Here is a 23,553-nt window from a genome sequence, read left to right as displayed (position 1 = left end):
GTGACAGGCTTTCTGGCCTGTATCAGAGTATCTATAACCGATTCAGAGAACCCACGCTTAGCTAGAATTAAGCGTTCAATCTCCAAGCAGTCAGTTGCAGAGAAACTAGATTTGGATGCTTGAATGGACCTTGAATTAGAAGATCCAGCCTCGATGGCAGTTTCCATGGTGGAACCGATGACATGTCCACTAGGTCTGCATACCAAGTCCTGCGTGGCCACGCAGGCGCTATCAGAATTACCGAAGCCTTCTCCTGTTTGATTCTGACTACTAGCCGAGGGAGAAGAGGAAACGGTGGAAAAACATAAGCTAGACTGAATGACCAAAGCGCTACAAAAGCATCTATCAATGCCGCCTTGGGATCCCTGGACCTGGATCCGTAAAGGGGAAGTTTGGTGTTCTGACGGGACGCCATCAGATCCAATTCTGGAATGCCCCATAGCTGGGTCAGCTGAGCAAAAACCTCCGGGTGGAGTTCCCACTCCCCCGGATGGAAAGTCTGACGACTCAGAAAATCCGCCTCCCAGTTGTCTACTCCTGGTATGTGAATGGCAGATAGATGGCAGGAGCGATCCTCTGCCCATTTGATGATCTTGGTTACTTCCTTCATCGCTAGGGAACTCTTTGTTCCTCCCTGATGATTGATGTACGCTACAGTCGTGATGTTGTCCGACTGAAATCTGATGAATTTGGCCTCCGCTAGTTGAGGCCATGCCTGGAGCGTATTGAATATCGCTCTCAGTTCCAAAATGTTTATCGGGAGAAGAGATTCTTCCCAAGACCATAGACCCTGAGCTTTCAGGGAGTCCCAGACCGCACCCCAGCCTAACAGACTGGCATCGGTCGTGACAATGATCCACTCCGGTCAGCGGAAGCTCATTCCCTGAGACAGGTGATCCTGAGACAACCACCAGAGAAGAGAGAGTCTCTGGTTTCCTGGTCCATTTGTATTTGAGGAGACAAATCTGCATAATCCCCATTCCACTGTTTGAGTATGCACAGTTGCAGTGGTCTTAGATGAATTTGGGCAAAAGGGAAACGTCCATTGCCGCAACCATTAAACCGATTACCTCCATGCACTGAGCCACAGAAGGCCGAGGAATGGAATGAAGATCTCGGCAAGTATTCAAAAGTTTTGACTTCCTGACCTCTGTCAGAAAGATTTTCATTTCTACCGAGTCTATTAGTGTTCCCAGGAAGGGAACCCTTGTGAGCGGGGACAGAGAACTTTTTTCGACGTTCACCTTCCACCCGTGAGACCTTAGAAAGGCCAGAACAATGTCCGTATGAGCCTTGGCTCTGTGAAAAGATGACGCCTGTATTAAGATGTCGTCTAGGTAAGGTGCTACTGCAATGCCCCGCGGTCTTAGTACCGCTAGAAGGGACCCTAGCACCTTTGTGAAAATTCTGGGAGCGGTGGCCAACCTGAAAGGAAGGGCCACGAACTGGTAATGCGTGTCCACAAAGGCGAACCTTAGGAACTGATGATGATCTTTGTGGATAGGAATATGTAGGTACGCATCCTTTAGATCCACGGTAGTCATATATTGACCTTCCTGGATCATCGGCAAGATTGTCCGAATGGTTTCCATTTTGAAAGATGGAACTCTGAGGAATTTGTTTAGAATTTTTAGATCCAGGATTGGCCTGAAAGTTCCTTCCTTTTTGGGAACTACAAACAGGTTTGAGAAAAATCCCAGTCCTTGTTCTGCAATTGGAACTGGGTGTATCACTCCCATCTTTAGAAGATCTTCTACACAGCGTAAGAACGCCTGTTTCTTTGTCTGGTCTGAAGACAAACGAGAAATGTGGAACCTTCCCCTTGGGGGAGAGTCCTTGAATTCTAGAAGATACCCCTGAGCAACAATTTCTAATGCCCAGGGATCTGGAACATCTCTTGCCCAAGCCTGAGCAAAGAGAGAAAGTCTGCCCCCTACTAGATCCGGTCCCGGATCGGGGGCTACCACTTCATGCTGTCTTGGTAGCAGGCGCAGGCTTCTTGGCCTGTTTACCCTTATTCCAGCCCTGCAAGGGTTTCTAGGTTGCTTTGGGCTGTGAAGCGTTATCTTGCTTTGCGGCAGCAGAGGTTGCAGCAGGTCCGCTCCTGAAGTTGCGAAAGGAGTGAAAATTAGCCTTGTTTTTGGCCTTAAACGGTCTATCCTGCGGGAGGGCATGGCCCTTCCCCCCAGTGATATCCGCTATAATTTCTTTCAACTCGGGCCCAAAAAGGGTCTTTCCCTTGAAAGGAATGTTTAGTAACTTTGTTTTGGATGACATGTCAGCCGACCATGATTTGAGCCAAAGCGCTCTTCGCGCCATAATGGCAAAACCAGAATTTTTCGCCGCTAACTTAGCTAATTGGAAAGCGGCATCAGTGATAAAAGAATTAGCCAGCTTTAGGGCATGAATTCTATCCATGACTTCGTCATATGAAGTCTCCCTCTGGAGCGACTCCTCCAGCGCCTCAAACCAAAAAGCCGCTGCAGTAGTTACAGGAATAATGCAGGCAATTGGCTGAAGAAGGAAACCTTGCTGCACAAACATTTTCTTCAGCAAACCTTCCAATTTTTTATCCATAGGGTCTTTAAAAGCACAACTGTCTTCTATTGGTATAGTTGTACGCTTAGCAAGTGTTGAAACTGCTCCCTCTACCTTAGGGATCGTCTGCCACGCGTCCCGCCTGGGGTCATTTATGGGGAACATTTTCTTAAAGATAGGGGGGGGGGAACAAAAGGTACACCTGGTCTCTCCCACTCCCTAGTCACAATATCCGCCACCCTCTTCGGGATCGGAAACGCATCAGTGTATACAGGGACCTCTAAAAAACCTGTCCATTTTACACAATTTTTCTGGGACCACCATGGGGTCACAATCATCCAGCGTAGGTAAAACCTCCTTAAGCAGAACGCGGAGGTGTTCCAGCTTAAATTTAAACGCTAAGGAATCTGACTCTGCCCGCTGAGAAACTTTTCCTGTGTCAGAAATTTCTCCCTCGGACAGACCCTCCCTCACTGCCACTTCAGAGTGTTGTGAGGGTACAACAGATAAAATCATCCAAAGCTTCTGATTGCTCATCCTCTGTTCTTAAAACTGAGCTATCACGCTTCTTTGGAAAAACTGGCAGTTTGGATAGAAATGCCGCAAGGGAATTATCCATGACTGCTGCTAATTGCTGTAAAGTAATAGGGCACAATGCGCTAGAGGTACTAGGCAACGCTTGAGCGGGCGTAACTGGTGTCGACACATGGGGAGAGGAAGGAGGACTATCCTCATTACCTTCTGTCAAAGAATCATCTTGGGCTACATTTTTAAGTGTCACTGCATGGTTATTAAAATGTTTAGATACCTTAGCACACTTTAAACACAAATGCAATGGGTGTACCGCCATGGCTTTTAAACACATAGAACAGGATCTATCTGTAGGCTCAGACATGTTAGACAGACTTAGATAGCACTCAAAAACAAAAAAATACACTTTTTGAAAAAACGGTACTGTGCCTTTAAATAATAAAAAGCACACACTTTTTTACCAAATCTCAAAAAAACATCAAATCTTTATGAAATTTTCACCATATGATCCTAATGCTTTGAAATGATTGCACACCAAGTTTCAAGACAATTAACCCCTTATTGCCCAAACCGGAGCAACTTGAAGCAGGCCACCGGTTTAACACACTACAGCACTATGCCACAGTCTCTGCTGTGGCCCTACCTTCCTTTGGGATTAGTTTTGGAACGAAAATAAGCCTCCCTGTAGTCTTCCTGCAATCTCTGGACTCTACATGTGAAGCTGCATGAAGCTGTCTTGCAAAAGAACTGTGCAACTGAGGCGCGAAAATTAGGCCCCCTCCCTCTTCACTCCGGAGTTGTGGGGCCTTCCTAAGCCAAATTAGGTGTCTAAAATTATGCCAGGCGTATAAAACCCCAAAAAAGTGTTCCAAACATAATAAACACTTGTGCAAATATCAGATTATAGTCATAAATAATCGATTTTGCCCATAACAGTGTCCACCAGTGATTTAAGCCCTTTAAACAAGCCATCCTTCTATACTAAGTCTCAGAATATGGCGTACCTTCCCACATGGGGATTTCTGTCAGTCTTCTAGCATTACCAAGTCTTGTTAGAAAAAAAGTGACTGAGCATACCTTAAAGCAGTTAAGCCTGCAAACTGTTCCCCCAACTGAAGTTATCCGGTACTCAACAGTCCAGTGTGGGAACAGCAATGGATTTTAGTTACAACATGCTAAAATCTTTTTCCTCTCAGCGGAAATCTTCATCACTTTCTGCCTCAGAGTAAGTAGTACAAACCGGCACTATTTTAAAATAACAAACTCTTGATTGAAGAAATAAAAACTACAAATCTAACACCACATACTCTTTACCCTCCCGTGGAGATGCTACTTGTTAGAGCGGCAAAGAGAATGACTGGGGGGCGGAGCCTGAGGGGAGCTATATGGACAGCTCTGCTGTGTGCTCTCTTTGCCACTTCCTGTAGGGATTGAGAATATCCCACAAGTAAGGATGAATCTGTGGACTGGATACACCATGTAAAGAGAAAAGGTAATATATCATGTTTATGACATATTCTTGTACTATAACTCACATCCACAATAGTTGTTTCTGAAGGGTACATATAGTAATATTCACTTCTAAGATGTAAATCAATGTATCTCACATCCAATATAAATTGACACATTGGTATATATAGTAGTAATGTTACTGATAGGGTGGGCATTATCAGGTGTTTTAAGTCTGCAGGTGAGAGGTTGTGGTGTCTGTGATTGGTTTGACACAATTACAAAGAGGCAGCCTTCAAGAAGGTCTTAAAGAAGGTCTTAGAAATTATCATATGAGCCATCCTAGGTTTTGCTTTCAACTAAGAATACCAAGAGAACAAAGCAAGTTTTAGAATTAAATCTGAAAGTAGTTTGAAATAACATGCCCTATTTAAAAGAAGAAGGTTTTCTTTGGACTTGACTGTCCCTTTATATATTTTGGCATCAATGCCAAGCTGTGTTAGCATTAGAATAAATTACACTCCAGTGGGTTCTAAAGAGATGAAGGTAATACAATTATGATTTCCCATTGTTCTCTCCTCCAAGTATTGTTGATTGTTTTGAGAAGAAATTTAAAGTAAATAAGCAAGTATATGTCCACAATGTGATAAAGTACCTACAAGCTCAATCCATTTGATTATGTTGTGGCTTCACAAATAAACCTTAAAAAAACAATATCATAGTATACTGTCCCTTTAACCTTGAGATGCTTCTTAAATGTATGTGTTTGTTAAGGATTCCAGGGAGTTACGTTGCTTTTCTAGTCAGTGCAAGGGTTGCTGCGCCTGCAATATGTGGCGAGATGAGAATGGAGTAGATTTTCTGAATTCTGCGCGCGTAAGTCCTTACGCTGTATATTGGATACCAAATTGCGCGGCTGTTCTATGTTAGTCTATGGCTAAAAAAAAATACGTCCGAAGGGTGAAATATACGCGCGTAACTTGTATGCTATGCCGTATATGTAATACCAAAATCGCGTAAAATCTGGCGGCGGAGGATTTTGCGGGCAACGCTGCATATGTAATGGAGGCCTAGGTTTCTATTATTCCCCAATGGTATAAATACACATGTAAAAGTAATTTGTTCTATTTTATTACAACATTTTAATTGTAAATAAATCTCTCTTTTTTTTTTTTACTATATAAAACTCCTACAAAAAACTCCAAAATGCCAGTGCTATAGAATTTGTCTGCACTTTACAAATTATCAATTATGGTATTAAATAAAATACTTAAAATTGCAAACAGCATGTTCCTGAGCAGGAGACAGGCAGCGACTGGTATATACGCAGGTATGCTGCTCCTTTTCAATGCATCGACCCCTGGGTGTTTTACTTAGTGAAAACAGGCATTTTAGATTTACAGTAGAATGTCTCTTTAAACACATGTAAATGAACAGCACAGCTTTTTTGAGTACTTGAAAAGTAACTAAGACGGCCCTCAGAGTGATGCTTCTATTTTCCAATTTGTGTTGTTTAGACCAATATTAATTACTTGGCTATATGTGTAATCCGTCTAATTACTTCACATGCTTAATTCTATCTAGCAGCTATAACATTTTGGAATACTTGGCGCTTCCTCAACAGATCCTTAGTGTATTAAATTAAACCCTCTCTACTGCACAGACCAAATCTTCTCAACGGTCACCTGACTTTCCCCCTCATTTTTAAAGGGCCATTCTACTGCAAATACTCTAACTCACATTATATATATACTGTATGTTAAAATACATATATTTTTTTTTTTCCATGAGTGTCCTTTGCTGTTTAATACCCGTTTATCCCGCTTGTACCTACACTGCACAGTGTTTTAATTAGTAATGAATTAATGTACTTGAGCCGGAGGTTAAACATATCTAGGTGTACTAGTGAAAAAATAGCATGCTCTAAAGAATTAAGATTTTTTTTAGAAGATCTATGGTACAGATCCTTCACTGTTCCTCAAACAAGGGAAACTAAAAATCTAGATTTTTTTTTTTTAAGAAAGTCTATGGCTATGCTAAGATTACTCCCATCAAAGGGACATTTTGGGGCAGATGACGAATGCAAAATTGTGCATATGCGAGCGGGATATTTGCCCTCCACTCAGTAATACCAGCGCATGCAAATGTACACTGGTATTACTAGTTGAGGGCAATGTGAACATGATCTCACATTTGCATTGCAGGGAAGCTTTGCGCTCACAAGAGCGTGCTTCCATAGGCTCCAACGGGAGCCTCATTCTCATACCGTAAAACACGGCACAGCAGTGTTAATTTAGTCGACTAAAACTAGACTAAAATGAGCATAAAACTAAAGAAATTCTGATGACTAAAATACGACTCAAACTAAAATGGCATTTTAGTCAAAAGACTATAACTAAGACTAAATTTGACTTCAATATTAACACTGCAGCACAGAACCTTGTGCGAGAGGGTAAGTCATGAAGGGAAGCAAATTTTAAATATATACAGTATCTCACAAAAGTGAGTACAACCCACACATTTTTGTAAATGTGTCAATATTTTGTGTGGCCATCATTACTTTCCAGCACTGCCTTAACCCTCTTGGGAATGGAGTTCACCAGAGCTTCACAGGTTGACACTGGAGTGCTCTTCCACTCCTCCATGACAACATCACAGAACTGGTTGATGTTAGAGACCTTGCGCTCCCCCACCTTCGGTTTGAGGATGCCCCACTGATGCTCAGAAGGGTTTAGGTCTGGAGACATGCTTGGCCAGTCCATCACCTTTACCCTCAGCTTCTTTAGCAAGGCAGTGGTCATCTTGGAGGTGTGTTTGGGGTCGTTATGTTGTAATACTGCCCTGCGGCCTAGTCTCTGAAGGGAGGGGATCATGCTCTGCTTCAGTATGTCACAGTACATGTTGGCATTCATGGTTCCCTCAATGAACTGTAGCACCCCAGTGTCCGGCAGCACTCATGCAGGCCCAGACCATGACACTCCCACCACCATGCTTGACTGTAGGCAAGACACACTTGTCTTTGTACTCCTCACCTGGTTGCCGCCACACGCTTGACACCATCTGAACCAAATAATTTTATCTTGGTCTCATTGGACCACAGGACATGGTTCCAGTAATCCATGTCTTTAGTCTGCTTGTCTTCAGCAAACTGTTTGCAGGCTTTCATGTGCATCATCTTTAGAACAGGCTTCCTTCTGGGACGACCAATTTGATGCAGTGTGCAGTGTACAGTGTATGGTCTGAGCACTGACAGGTTGACCCCCCACCCCTTCAACCTCTGCAGCAATGCTGGCAGCACTCATATATCTATTTCCCAAAGACAATCTCTGGATATGACGCTGAGCACGTGCACTCAACTTCTTTGGTCGACCATGGCGAGGCCTGTTCTGAGTGGAACCTGTCCTGTGAAACCGCTGTATGGTCTTGCCCACCGTGCTGCAGCTCAGTTTCAGGGTCTTGGCAATCTTCTTATAGCGTAGGCCATCTTTATGTAGAGCAACTATTTTTTTTTCAGAGCCTCAGAGAGTTCTTTGCCATGAAGTGCCATGTTGAACTTCCAGTGACCAGTATGAGAGAGTGTGAGAGCGATAACACCAAATTTAACACACCTGAGACCTTGTAACACTAACGAATCACATGACACCGGGAAGGGAAAATGGCTAATTGGGCCCAATTTGGACATTGACACTTAGGGGTGTACTTACTTTTGTTGCCCACGGTTTAGACATTAATTGCTGTGTGTTGAGTTATTTTGAGGGGACAGCAAATTATACAGGCTGTACACTCACTACTATGTTGTCACATGAAAAGATATAATAAAATATTTACAAAAATGTGAGGGGTGTACTCACTTTTGTGAGATACTGTATGTATATGAATATATGCATATATATTTATGTGTTTATATGTGTATATACACATATTTACATATAAATATATATGTATATAAGCATATACAGTTATATTTATAGGAATAACATAGTCCCCATAGACCGCAACGTAAGGATACTTTTCAGTACAATTTTTTAAACACTCCACATCCTCACACTTTAACCCCTTATAACTGCTTTCTGCAATTATTATTTAAAAAAATACACTTAATTTTGGGGGGACCTATTTTAAATTAACCAGAGGTCTTATCATTAGTTAATTTTTCGGAACACAAATTGCTACGGCAAGCTCGCAGTAGCATTAACCATGTGCTTGCAATGGCTGATTTTATCGTGTGAATTTGCCCATGTACGGGCGCACAATAAATTTGCGCTCCACTTGTAATCTAGCCCTTCATGTTTATTTACTGCATAATATGTCTAAATAATACAATTCACATAACCTTTTTTTGATGGAACAAAGGCAGATTAGTCATAAATACCGTTAATCTCTCCTGCTCCTATTTACGGCCTTTTCCAAACTGCACTAATAAAACTATATACTACACCTATATTCAACTGATTTTGTTCCACTACCCCTATATTCAACTGATTTTGTTCCACTACCCCCATATTGCACACACTTCTATGTCCTTTATTTGTAAACTCTCATTAAACCGTATCGCCATGATTGTTATTATTATCATTTATTTGCATAGGGCGGAAAAATTCTGTAGCGCCGATATCTCTTCAAGTGATGGATTTTTATTTATTACAATAATATATAGTGTAAACTAGTTGTCTTTCCATTTATCCGGATTGCTTTACATTTTTGGTGCATTATTTATGAAAGATGATAATGAACACTATGATAAAATATTTTCATACTTTATAGCAAACTTCAAATCAGGGTCTCTCTTTTCTAGTATTCTTTGTTTCTGAAATGGCTTTCCTGTCAGCTGATTTAAAGGGACAGAAAAGTCAAAACTAGATATGTGCATTTGGAGGTTTTAGATACCTCCGAATGCGGAAGGCGGCGGCCGCTCATCCCGTTTTGGCTATTTTTGGAGCCAAATTTATTCTTGTAAAACTGCAACACACTAGGATCTGGATTTGTACAGATCTTAGAGTGTTGCAGTTTTAAAAGAATAAATTTGGCTCTGAAAATAGCCAAAACGGGATGAGAGGCCGCCGCCTTCTTCCGCATTCTGTGTATGTGAAACAGCTGACTGCACAAATATAGTCATAATTGTAATGTGTGAAGTTGCAATAAAGGGAAAGTAAAGTCATAATTAGACAGAACATACAATTTTAAACACCTTTTTAATTTACTTCTATTATTTAATTTGCTTCCTTCTCTTGTTATCGTTTGCTGAAAGGTTCATCTAGGAAAGCTCAGGAGCAGGAAAGAACCTAGGTTCTAGCTCCGGATTGGTGGCTGCATATATATATACTGATTGTCATTTAGTTAGCAACCAGTAATGCATTGCTGCTCCTTCAACAAATGATTCCAAGAGAATGAAACAAATTTGATAATAGAAGTAAACAGGAAAGTTTAAAATTATATTATAGTTATATTACCCAAGTCAGGAAAATGTTGGGTTTCATATACCTTTAATATTTATAATGCTTGCAATTTTGCAATATACTAGCAAAATGCTTCTACTGAAAGTTATTACTGTCGCAGTGGCATACACAAATATTCTACAGGGTTCAAACAGCAGACCTGGCTGGGGTGTGTCACACAAGTCACTGCTGACTCTGAGAACTAGTGCATGGGGCACTCAAAACATATGTGCAGATGGCAAATTCACACCTTTACTGGGTGTGACACCTTTACAGGGGTGTCTAGACTTGATTTGGTATCCACCAGTTTTCAGCAAAAAAACACTCCCTGTGCAATGGACAAAGTAAATGTGTCCACTGGGATTTGGACATCATTTTTATATAAAGCCTTAACATTCACCTGCTTCTGAGGGCCTATACAATAAAATTGATCTCTCTCTATATATATATATCTTTATTCTCTATCCATAGTGGTTGTGTGTGTGTGTGTGTATATATATATATATTTTTTTAAATATATATATATATATATATATATATATGTATCTATTTATATCTATGTGTACTGGCTGTGTGGTACATGTGACAACAATCTCCCGTATTCTTCATATGTTTGGGCTTTGGGGTAGACGGCAAGACGGAAGCCTTTTCTTACGAAGAAAAACATCCAAGCCCAGCTAAATTTAGCAAAAACACATCTGAAGTGTCCCAAAAGCATGCGAGAAAAGGTGTTATGGTCTGATGAAACCAAGGTTGAATTTTTTGGCAATAATTCCAAAAGATATGTTTGGCGCAAAAACAACACTGCACATCACCAAAAGAACACCATACCCACAGCGAAGCATGGTGGTGGTAGCATCATGCTTTGGGGCTGTTTTTCTTCAGCTGGAACTGGGGCCTTATTCAAGGTTGAGGGAATTATGAACAGTTCCAAATACCAGTCAATATTGGCACAAAACCTTCAGGCTTCAGCATGACAATGACCCAAATCATACATCCAAATCAACAAATGAATGGCTTCACCAGAAGAAGATTAAAGTTTTGGAATGGCCCAGCCAGAGCCCAGACCTGAATCTAATTGAAAATCTTTGGGGTGATCTGAAGAGGGCTGTGCACAGGAGATGCCCTCGCATTCTGATAGATTTAGAGAGTTTTTGCAAAGAAAAATGGACAAATCTTGCCAAGTCAAGATGTGCCATGCTGATAGACTCATACCCAAAAAGACTGAGTGCTGTAATAAAATCAAAAGTTGCTTCAACAAAGTATTAGTTTACACTTCTGCAACCATATTATTTTATTTTTTTATTTTTACTTCCCTTCACCTAAAAGATTTCAGTTTGTTTTTCAATTGAGTTGCATAGTTTATAGGTCACATTAAAGGTCTATTTATTTATTTATATTTACGTATATATGTGTGTGTGTGTGTGTGTATATATATATATATATATATATACTGTATATAAATGTATCTATTTATTTATTTATATTTATGTATATATGTGTGTGTGTATATATATATATATATATATATACGTGTGTGTGTTTGTATGTTCTTCTATCCTGTGCATTTTGAGAACACAGCACAGGAAAATAAAAGCTATCAAATGCATAATGCACAAATCAGCTGATCTTTTTGATACTGGATATGTGAAATACAATTGCAGCCATTATAGTAAAAATAAATAAAATGACGTGTTAGAGCATGTAATTATAAGACTATCAGCACTGGGTGTTTAACCTGCGCAAAGGGGTTAAACACACAGTAGAAATACTGCATGAAATTAGTACTGCTGGGCCCAAGCAGGAACTGCAGCTAACCCAATCAGCCACACAAGATCCTCATCCACTCTTGTGCAACAAGTGCTGCTGATTGATCAGTGGAGTTGTCGGCTTGGGACCAGCAGTGCTCTGAGAGTCCGCAGCAACACTTCTACTGTGCGTTTAACCCATTTGCATGTCATTTTTTGTGTGTGAGTATAATGGCTTTTTAACCATTCACCTATTCATTTTTCACTGCTCAGAGTATTTTATGTTTTATTAAATAGTCCAATCTAACTCACTGCAACTGTAAACAAAAGTAGGTTTAGGAGTTTTTTTTCTTAAATAGCCCCCCCCCCAACTCTGCACTATAATATATCTTTTCTTTGCTTGCTATTTCACACATATATTCACTTACCACAGATTCCATATCTTTCAGTGTTATTTGTTTTCCCAGCATCATCTTGTAAAAAGGCCTGATGAAGAAACCTAGGGTAATAACACATTCGAATAAGTTATAAAATGTAAATGATCATAAAGCAAGGATATAATCAGCTGGGAGAAGCTTCTTCATAAGATGAAAAAAAAAAACACATGAAAAAGTAATGAATAAATAATATACTGGATACTATCTAGAAACACATAAATGAAATTCTACCCACAATGCATTGCTATCACGAGCAGGACTGTGCACTGATTATGTGTAATAGCACTGTACATCTATATGCAATTTACTCTTAGTAATACAAAACTGATAAAATTAGATTACTATCAGAGTAAATGCAAACCTCTCTCTCTCTCCCAGATTTTGAAAATGTGTTGAGAGGGTGCTATGCATTTTTAGCAATAAGGCATATTAAAGGACTATTATAGTAAAAAAATGACATGATCTTATTCATAAGAGTATGGCATTTTAAGACTAACGACCCTGCTGTGCTTTGTAGGGCTAAATACATAGGTGCAGGGTCACTAGTCACACCAATTAGATCATGTCATTTTTAGACTTTAATGTATTAACAAATTTTTATATAAAGATTTCCCTTTCACCTGCTTCCGAGGGCCTATAAAATAAAATTACTTTTTGAGCAGAATGGCTGATAACAACAATCCTGTAAATGGTTTCTCAAGGGTCTGGCATATCTAAAAGCCAGCTGTAAAAGTCTCAGTCTGCCTCTTAAAGGGACACTATAACCAAAAGTTTTCTTTCGTGATTCAGATTGAGCATGAAATTTTAAGCAACTTTCTAACATTTTCTTCATTCTCTTGGAATCTTTATTTGAAATGTAAGAATGTAAGTTTAGATGCCGGCCCATTTTTGGTGAACAACCTGGGTTGTCCTTGCTGATTGGTGAATAAATTCATCCACCAATAAAAAAAGTGCTGAACCCAAAAAAAGCTTAGATGCCTTCTTTTTCAAATAAAGATAGCAAGAGAACGAAGAAAATTTGATAATAGGAGTAAATTAGAAAGTTGCTTAAAATTGCATGCTCTTTCTGAATTACAAAAGAAAAAATTTGGGTTCAGTGTCCCTTTAAATGGGAAGAGTGAACAGTAACAGTTTGATCTAGGCATGGGCAAAAAAATTCTGCTAAATTAATGCCAAATATAGGTGCAGGCATCAGCATTCGTTTCATTTTGGTGCCAGCGTTCTAAAATTAGTCTTGATGTATAAAAATTCAGAACCCGAGTCACTTCCGGTGACGTGACATCAGCTGTTGGAGGCGTGTGGCACTCACTGCACATGCACAAACAACCCAACCTCCAAAAAACAGCTGTCTAGGTCTAAGCCAAGGGTTGAGGAATTCTATGGGCATTAGACTGCATTGCGCCTGCGCACAGAATATCGCGCATGTGCACACGGCCTGACTCCTCATGATCAGCTTAATAAGCTGCATCAGAGGGTCCATGATTTCTACAGGCAAGTTGCCTTCAGTGCGCATGCACGTGCAGCGTAAAATGGGAATTGGGAAAAAAACAACATACAAGTTTTACAAATATAATAAAATATTTGAATTCCAAATTTTCAAATTATACAGTATAGGGCGGATTCTATTAAACAAATTAATGTACAGCGTCATGTGGCCCCACAAAATTTAACGGTTGTCTAGCACAACCATATAGACACTAGACAACAGTTTCCAACAGCTGATGTCACGTCATCGGAAGTGACACGGGTCCGGAAGTTTTATGTGTTGAGACTAATTTTAGAACACCGGAAATATCAGTGTGAAAGTGCAATATATAAAGATCTGGATTTGTAGAGATCTCTCTGTGTTACTCATACTGATATATCCAGTGCAAAAACGAATGCCGCTGCCTGCAGATAAATTTGACATTTGTTTCGCAAATGAATGCCGAATCCTGAAATTTTGTTAATGCTTACTTTAGCATTTAAGATTTGGTCTTTAACTTCCAGGACTTTCATTTTAGAAAAGAAAAAATTAAAAGCCCCCTGTTAAAGGGACTGTAAAATATATTATTTTCTCCATATTTTTATGGTTTAAATAGTTAAACTTCCCAGGATATGCTTAAACTGTTTTAATACTTAAAGGTACCTTTTATTATCAAGTGTGAGGTGGTAAAGACCTCAGGAAGGTGACAGTCCGCCCCAATAGCATGCACTCCCTGTCACCAACACATTACGCACTTTACTGGAATCTAAACAGTGAATCGCAATGCGTATGGCATAGTGTGTTGTTTCATCAGGCTGATCACTTTTATGCTGAGTGTAGCTGTGTTTTAACCTTTTATTCTTTTAATAAAAGACTCCATGGAAAGAGTATTTTAATACCAATTTACTTCAAATACATTTTCTTTCCATTCTCCATTTTTGGAAGTCCATTACCTGCATAAGGAAATTTGATCAACAGAGAAAACAGCTAGCTGGGAGACTGCCAGCCTTCCCTGACTGCAAGATTAGCCTTGTTTCACTGTGAGTGTATTTGATTTCTTTATTAATGGTTTGTAAACAAGTAGAGACACCATTGGAGTGTGTGTGTCTGTGTGTGTGTTTGACTTTATTGCAGATAAAAGGTCAGCAATACCAAGAGGACAGCTTGCTGGAAGGTTAACAATTTACCCATAGTGTTGAACGTTTACAAAAAGTGCTTTACACTTGTGAGTGTTTGCAACTGTTAACTGTATCTGATTGCTGTCCAGTTAATGCATCATTGGAGCACTGTTTATCATTTGTATGTTTTTTTAATAATATAATCCCTTGACCAAACAAGCTACTGTAATCAGTGTTAAACAAGCATCTTTGAAGCTACTAAATTCTTATTGCACATGTATGGTTTAACAGTAATAAATAATAAAAGAATAAAATAAAATTCTGCAGACTTGGAGGCCTGTCAGACGGATAATAAAAAGTACATTTAACATTAAAAAATTTTTTTACTGTCATGTTAAGGTAGATTTACTATATAAAGCATACTTTAAAGGGACACTCAAGTCAAAATAAACTTATGATTCAGATAAAGCAACAGTTTTAAGACACTTTTTAATTTATTCCATTATATTTTGCACAGTATTTTTCTATTCACACTTTTTGGGGAACAAGATCCTACTAAGAATGTGCTCACAGGGTATATACGTATAAAATTGTCTGTGATTGGTTGATGTCTGTCACATGATACAGGGGGCTGGAAAATGTGAGAAAAAATTAATTTGTCAGAAAATAATCTACTTCTTATTTGAAATTCAGAGTAGGTGTTAAATCATTGTCTTTTTATTATGCACTTATTAATTATGTAATTCTACTGCATTGAGTTGTCCTTTAACAATGTATGATTAGAAAGTTTTTACATTTACTGTAACAGCTCCTTTATGGTGGAAATAGGATGGAGACAATGAATGCTAGAATAAGGTAAATGTAGCATTGCTGAGAATGTTATGTTATTTATAGACTCTACAATAAAGGCAGCGTAAGTGCCACAATACTCTATTCCCTTGGGCATCCCAGCTAAATAAAAAGTCACCCAATGAAAGTCAGTTACGCCAAATGCAAACTTTTGTACGGAAAGGGGGAGAACTGGACAGGAGAGAGAAATCAAACCAGGACTGTTGTTGGTAGTTAAAAACAAAGAAGATGCTGCTTTCCCCTTTCATACAAAGTTGGAAAACTATCTCTACTGTAACTAGAGCCTATTCTGTTTAAACCCCTATAAAATACACAATTTAAAGTGAAGGTCCATTTTGATGAATTAGTGCCCGGTTTTTAATAAACCTATTAAAAACAAGGGCACTTTAATTCATCAAAATTGACATTTCACTGTTTTCTGCGAAAACTTACCTTTTAATCCTGGCAGCCGCTACAGCACTTCCTCTGCCCGTCGCAAGCCATCTTTGCGGGTCCAAAATGACGAATCTGGCTTCCTCCAATCACAGCGTTGCATCAGGCCAAGTTTCCCCCTGGGGGGGGGAGCTGTGATTGGAGGAAGCCTGATTCGTCATTACTGACGTCTGCAGAGGCTTCCGATGGCCGGAAGCCTCTGGTGTAGGAAGAACAGAAACTCTGGCTTTAAGATCCACCATTACTCCTGAGCACTGGACATGACCAGGAATTAGCAGCCATACTTGTATGTACAGTACATTGCCTTCATAGTGTGGACTATATGTTTATAAACATGAAGTTAGTTTGAGGTAAAAAGTAGTACATTTGAGTATCATACTATTTTGTCCCTTGAACACAGTAGAATTAAATAATCAAAATATGCATAGTAAAAATATAGGAGTAATATATTTTTTTTTCTGACAAATTTTAATATTAGTTACATTTTCCTTCCCATTGCATCATGTGACAGCCACCAGCCACTCACAAAATACATATACTTATATTCTGTAAGTTCTTGCACATGCTCAGTAGGAGCTGGTGCCTCAGAAAGTGTGCATATAAAGAGACTGTGCATATTTAGATAATGGAAGTGAATTGGAAAGTTGTTTAAAATGGTGTGCTCTATCTGAATCATGAAAGCTTAATTGTGACTTTAGTGTCCCTTTAAAAATATATAGGTGCAACATGCATAATGTGACTATTTAGTGAGTACAGGATCCAGAAAGGGATAAATAGTACAATTCAAGGATAATCAAGAAAAACAGTTTAAAGGATAATTAACAAGTGCATAATAAAATCAAAGTTGATGCAATAACACCTACTCAATTTCAAACAAGCAGTAGTTTTTTTCTCTCATTTTCTGGCCACCTGTATCATGTGACAAACATCAGCCAATCACAGACTAGTATACGGCACATGCCCAGTAGGATCTTGTTTCCCAGAAAGTGTAAATATAAAAAGACTGTGCAAAATTTGATAATGGAAGTAAATGGGAAAGTGTCTTAAAACTGTATGCTCTTTCTAAATCATAAGTTTATTTTGACTTGAGTGTCCCTTTAAACATTCCCCACACAGCTTGACTGCTGCCGAAAAGGAAACAGTCCCTCAAAGATGTCAATAAAAGGCAACACTCAGAGAGAAAGGCCCCAGAGATAGGATCGAAAGAGGCATTTTTATGGAAGGGAGAGGCTCCCAAATACTTCTGGGACATTCTAACTTCAAGCACAGACTATAAAACTACTGGTTATGAGCAGACCAAGAGTACAACATAAAAACAGAGCAGAAACTATCTGAATTTTTGAGATAACTATTTTCGACAGTATCTCAGACGTGCTAATAATGAGAACAACAGACATGTCTTTCTTTTGAAACTGCCTTCAGAGAGAACAGTATAGAACTTTTTTTACAAGAGTACTTGGTGTCAAGTGATGAATAAGAAGTGATTAGAAATAGTATAAAAACCCCAGTATTATTATCCAGATAGAAAAACTATACAGTATTATTTTTATTCTTTTATTCAAGCTAAAGTAGCTCTCAGCTGGAATGTCACCAAGTGCAAGAACAATGCTCTCAATAAGAATAAAAAACAAAACAAGAATATTGTTATTTTTCAAGCCCACGCTTGTGAGATCACAAAACAGCATTGAGCCATTTACTTACCATCTAATAATTTCCCATGGAACACTGCCAAACCGGCAATTCGACCAATGAACGTAAAGTAAGAAAGGTGGTCTTCATTGCAAAGACCTGAATTTGGATTGATTTGAAGCGTGTAGTTGTCCCTATTAGGAATAAAAAAGTTTAAAAGTTAACAGATTTTAAGGCAGAATGTTAGATTTGTAACTGTACATCAAGTTGTACGCTAATTGATGTTATTGTGTACAGGTACAATACGCACTTATAAGCAGAACAAATTAAAAGACAAACAGTCATCATACTCTGGTACATGATGGTAAGTAGACTATAAAAACATAACCTAAATTACAGAAATCTAAAACCTCATGTTGCAGGCAACAGACATCATTTTGAAAGAAAAGCTAAAGATTAAAAGAGGAATATCCAGAAACATTATAGCTTGTGTCACGTTTCATAGAATGTAATTCTCAATAACATAAATGCCAAAAAGGACTTAAAACGGACAGTCAACTCCAAAATGTTTATTGTTTAAAAAGATAATTTCTTTATTACCCATTCCCCAGTTAACACTATTATATTAATATAATTTTTACCTCTGTGATTACCTTGTATCTAAAGCCTCTGCAGACAGCCCTCTGATCACATAGCTATTTATTATCTATTGACTTGCATTTTAGCCAATTAGTGCTGTGTCATCCACAACCCATGGGAGAAAGCACAATGTCATCTATATGGTCCACATGAACTAGCAGTCTCTTGTTGTGAAAAGCTAATAAAAAAGCATGTGATAAGAGGCTGTCTCTAGTGGCTTAGAAACAGGCAGAAACTTAGAGGTTTAAATTTTATAAAATGCATTTATATAACAATGTTGGTTGTACAAAGCTGGGGAATGGTTAGTAAATGCGTTATTTATCTTTTAAACAATAATTTTGGTGTTGACTGTCGCTATATTAAAAATATGTATATCAAACATATGAAAGACCACTATTTGTATGTGTTAAAATATCTTTGCATGAAAAAAAAAAAAGATAAAAAAAAATTGGATTTGGAACTAAAAGTGAAGCAATCTTCTAGATATAAAAAAATGTAGATGTAAAAAATAAAAAATGTTGAGTTCCTGAATACAAACTCAGATTGTATCACAGTACACAAGTTAAGTTTCAATCTTAGGACATAGAAAGAAGCAGTCTGGTAGGCATGTGCACTTGTTCTTTTATTTGTGAATTAAATGCCAAACATGGTTGCGTCCAGCATCATTTATCTATTTTCAGTGCCAAATTTATTTGTGTGAAATTGCTACTCACAAAGATCTGGATTTCAAATAATAAAATCTGGCACTGAAAATATCTGATTGGCGCTTCCCGCATCAATATTCGGCATTTGTTTCACAAATGAATGAACAACTGTACATGCCTACTGTTTAGCGTATACACACTGTACACAAGCTTGATTTAAAGCCGTGCATGTACATATGCATCAATTTGTTTCCCAGCATGAACTCAGATTGATACCGGGAAGGTTTAGTAGTTAAATACAGACTAATCCTTACTTATTTTAAAAGGATCATAAAAACCAAAATGTTAATAATGTTATACATTATCTAGATAACTCTTCAACAAAGAATAACATGAGTACAAAGCAAATTTGATAATAGTAAATCGGAAACTTTTTAAAAATGTTATGCCCTTTCTTAAAGGGACACAAAACCCATTTTTTTCTTTCTTTCATGATTCAGATAGAGCATGCTATTTTAAGCAACTTTCCAATTTACTCCTATTATCAATTTTTCTTCGTTCTCTTGCTATCTTTATTTAAAACGCAGGAATTTAAAGCTTAGGCGCCAGCCCATTTCAGAACCCTGGAAAGCGCTTGCTTATTGGTGGCTACATTTAGCAAACCAATACGCAAGCATAACCCAGGTTCTGAACCAAAAATGGTTTGGCTCTTAAGCTTGCATTCCTGCTTTTTAAATAAAGATATCAAGAGAACGAAGAAAAATTCATAATAGGAGTAAATTAGAAAGTTGTTTAAAATCACATGCTCTATCTTCATCATTAAAGAATAAAATTGGGTTTAGTGTCCCTCTAATCATGAAAAGAAAAATGTGTGTTTCATGTCCCTTTAATTACTCTTCATGGACCTCTCCTCCACATCTAATGGAAATAGGAGTAGTACATTAAATACATAAAAATGATATAAAACCACAGGGAAACGTGGAAATCATGTACATTTAAAGGGAACAGAAAAAACATAAAACATTGTGATGAGAAAATTATGGAATTTTAAACAAAAGTATTGCTGTTTTATCACTTGCAAATAAAACAGAACATGTTGACTATTTTCTTTACTCCATCTAAAAAGAGCATATTTTTTAAAAAGTATTTCCTGGGATATTATTGTGCTTAAAGGGACAGTAAACACCTTGCACTTTTCTGTTGTGTTGCTATAGGACAAGATATTAGCTAAGTCTTAACATTTTTAAAAACAAATGAACATACTTTTTACTGCAATTGTTTTTCAATAAACACCTGCCTTATTTGAAAGAGCCAATTAGGGCTTTAGTATGCAGATAACAAGGCTAGCCAGTCATAAAGTTAGTATACAAATCATTGTTTTGCCGTTGTTATCTGATAAAGCCAATTACACAAATATGTAGCAAGGTTATCTTTAATAAGTCAGCAGGGTGCAATTCAAGTTCTGAGAATTATGATATTACCAGGGGCTAACTTAGCAATTGGTCAATAGGATCTGGACCAAGGGCCCGACACTTAAACGGGGCCCAGGTGGTGTGCTTCCAATGCTCACAGTTTGTTAAATAAGCTAGCACAGTGATGCCAGTTGAGTTACTCTAGCGGTTGTAGATGTGAGGGCACGGGCGGCAGCAGGCAGGCAAATTCTGCTATGGGACAACTACGCGAGTAGTTGTGAGCTGGGGCAGCAGCAGATGATCAGGGGCTAGCAGTGCTGACACCTGCGCTCGCAGTAACTAATCTAACTAAGTGGGGCCCTGTATCTGGATAGGAGGTCTGTTTATCTGGGGGCCCTGTAGTGTGGGGTCTGGCCCAGGAGGAGATGAGGCAGGCAGTAGGTTTAAGGGGCCCTGGTTGGTCTAAGTACACCCCTAGATATTGCTTAATTTACAGAGCTAAATTACATGAAAAGGGGCAAAATAATATTGTATATACAAATCTCCAGGAGTTTACTGTCTCTTTTCTTATCAGGCTTCTCCATATTAGCTAATTCAGCAAGCAAGTCAGCAAACATGCATTTCCTGCAGGACTTTTAATTGATCATTTTTTAAAGCAAACTTTTTTAAACATTTAATTGCTCTTGCTTACATGCATTATTTTTTATGTTCATTTATTTATCTAATATTCATAAATATTAAAGGGACAGTCTACTTGATTTTTTTATTGTTTAATAAGACAGATAATGTCAGTACAATCTATTCTCCAGCTTTGCATAACCAACATTGTTATATTAATATACATTATAACCTCTAAGTTTTCCTGTTTCTAAGCCCCTGCAGGCCACCTCTTATCTCAGTGCTTTTTAAATCTTGTACAAAAGCCAGACAGTGCTAGTTCATGTGTGCCCTATAGATAACATTGTGCTCACTCCTGTGGAGAATTATAATGGTTATACAAGAACCACCACTGATTGTCTAAAATGCAAGTTCATAAAAAGCACTTAGATAACGGCAGTTTGTCTTTGCAGGGACTTAGATACAATTAAACATAGCGGTATAAAATATGTTAATATAATAGTAATAGTTATGCAAAATGGGTATGGGTAATAAAGGGATTATCTATTTTTCTTTAAACAATACATTTTCAGGTAGACTCTCCCGTTATAGGCTATAGGAGTCCAGGAATAATCTGAATTTATCACAATACTACATTGATTTATCTAGATTGATAAATAGCCAGTTTGTGAGAGGACATATTTTAATTTGCTTTTCTAGGTTTTAAAGAATTTTTTTTTTTTTTACAGGTTACTCAGTAAAATATTTTACTTCTGTTTCAGTTGGACTGAGCACTGCGTATTCAGCCTAGGGTAGATTCTTTCAAGCTCACTGCATTCTGCAATCATCTATCAAAGGTTTTCTCTCTGTACTGAATTTTCTACAAATAGAGGCTGCTCCTTTAAGTCCATACACACTGCTTGGCTTCCGTTGGAAAGTAATTAGGCTTCATGGAAATCAGAATCTCACAAAGGTCATAATTTGTCCAAACTGCATTTCTCAATTTACTGCTTTAAATTAAGGATGGGCAAAAAGCCTGTATTTGGAAATCTGTATGACAGAAGGAATGTTCTTTCTAAAGAACAAATGCTAAGATTTGAATATCTAAGGTAATGTGCGAATATTTATTTCCAATGTACTTATATGTCTAAGAACATACACATTGGAAAATGAATATTTAAATACTTGAATGTTACATTTGATATTTGAATCTTACATTTGTTAACAGGAATGTTAACATTTGTTTGCAAAACAATAAATAAAATAAATGAACTAAAATTATATATATATATATATATAGTCCTCAGGGCTAGTAGCTTTTAACCCCTGACTAGTAAACTTTAACAATATTTTTCTAACCCTGTATGTGTGTGTGTATAAACATTTAGCAAATAATAAACATTCATTGATAATGAACACTCTAATAATGAACACCCATGTACGAAGGAGCATGCAGACAAACTTCTCAACTCGAGAAGCTGTCCGCTCGCCTTCGCTACATATGGGCAGCGAACGAACAGGATCCGCTGCCCATATGTATAATTACACGCTCAAGTGAGCATGTAATGCGCGACTAATCGCATGAGAGAAGGGATTGACCACAGACAGCGCGCTACAAGATCTTAGTGATTTTCCCTCGCCACCTCAGAGGTGGTATTGGGTGTAAGAAGCAGTGGTCTAATGAGCGCTGCTTCTTACACTGCGGAAAGCAGGCTCACATGTGTGAACCTGCCCCACAAGGGCTCCGGAGAAGCTTTTGCTGCTTAGTACATGTAGCCCTAGATGTGCAAAAACATTCACCCAAACATACATCACATACCGGCAGGGACACCCTTAGCATTTGTGGGGCCCTGGGCAAGCCAAATTGGCAAGGTTGCACATCCCAGCGCTCTTATTCCCCTTCCCCTGTATGGCCCAGCCCATCCAAACATTCAGTTTTACCTATATAAACAATAACAGTATATATTACATCTCCTGATACCATAAACTAATACAGAATATACATTGTACCTTCTCATACCCACCAATGCGGCAGTCCTGCATACAGGGACCTCACAATTCTACCAGAAAGTGATTTTAGATCGTTGCAATAGAGAATCTACCCCAATGACTTGGCTAACTACGTATTTTTAAACCAAAGAACATCATTTGAAAACGGTTTTTAAATGCCTAGACCTTTAGCTTTGTACTCTATCTGCAAATGTACCAATTGCATTAATATTTCAAAATATTTCTTCTAGCAGTGTGAGGAAAAACTCTCTTCTTACGTTGCAGAGTATTCAAAAAGTCCATAGTATGGATTAAACATCTCCTTAGACAAAAGAAAGAACCATTCTCTGGCCACTCCACCATAATCCAGTCCTTTTTCTGACTCAAATTCAATCCAGAGTCTTGCTTTTAAGACATCAGGCCTTTTAACAGACATTATCCTCCTGTACGACTCTTCAAAAATGCTGTTCCTGTGAAGTTTCATTTCAAATCTGTTTGGTATATCCGCCTTAAAGAGGAAGACTGTGTTAGAGATAAGGAACAATTTGTACTTTCACTAATTAACAATTATAAGACTTCTAGGGGGCAATGCCCTGTAATCTTTCTGTCCCAGTGTGCTTTCCCTGCTTGTTTTAGCAAAA

General features: G+C 38.2%; 1 protein-coding gene across 14 annotated transcripts in view; it reads right to left on the bottom strand.

Moving 5' to 3' along the window:
- Positions 1 to 23,553, bottom strand: part of NEDD4L (NEDD4 like E3 ubiquitin protein ligase) — an 826,963-nt gene that overhangs the window by 44,224 nt on the left and 759,186 nt on the right. For all 14 annotated transcript variants that reach the window (XM_053701158.1, XM_053701159.1, XM_053701160.1 and 11 more), the window contains 3 exons: positions 23,191 to 23,420; positions 17,704 to 17,825; positions 12,130 to 12,200 (listed from right to left, as the gene is read on the bottom strand). In XM_053701158.1, coding sequence (XP_053557133.1) covers positions 12,130 to 12,200; positions 17,704 to 17,825; positions 23,191 to 23,420 — 423 coding nt within the window. The remainder of the gene's footprint in view (positions 1 to 12,129; positions 12,201 to 17,703; positions 17,826 to 23,190; positions 23,421 to 23,553) is intronic.

Source organism: Bombina bombina, chromosome 2, assembly GCF_027579735.1.
Source record: "Bombina bombina isolate aBomBom1 chromosome 2, aBomBom1.pri, whole genome shotgun sequence".
NCBI lineage: Eukaryota > Metazoa > Chordata > Amphibia > Anura > Bombinatoridae > Bombina > Bombina bombina.
This window is presented reverse-complemented; position numbering and strand designations above follow the sequence as displayed.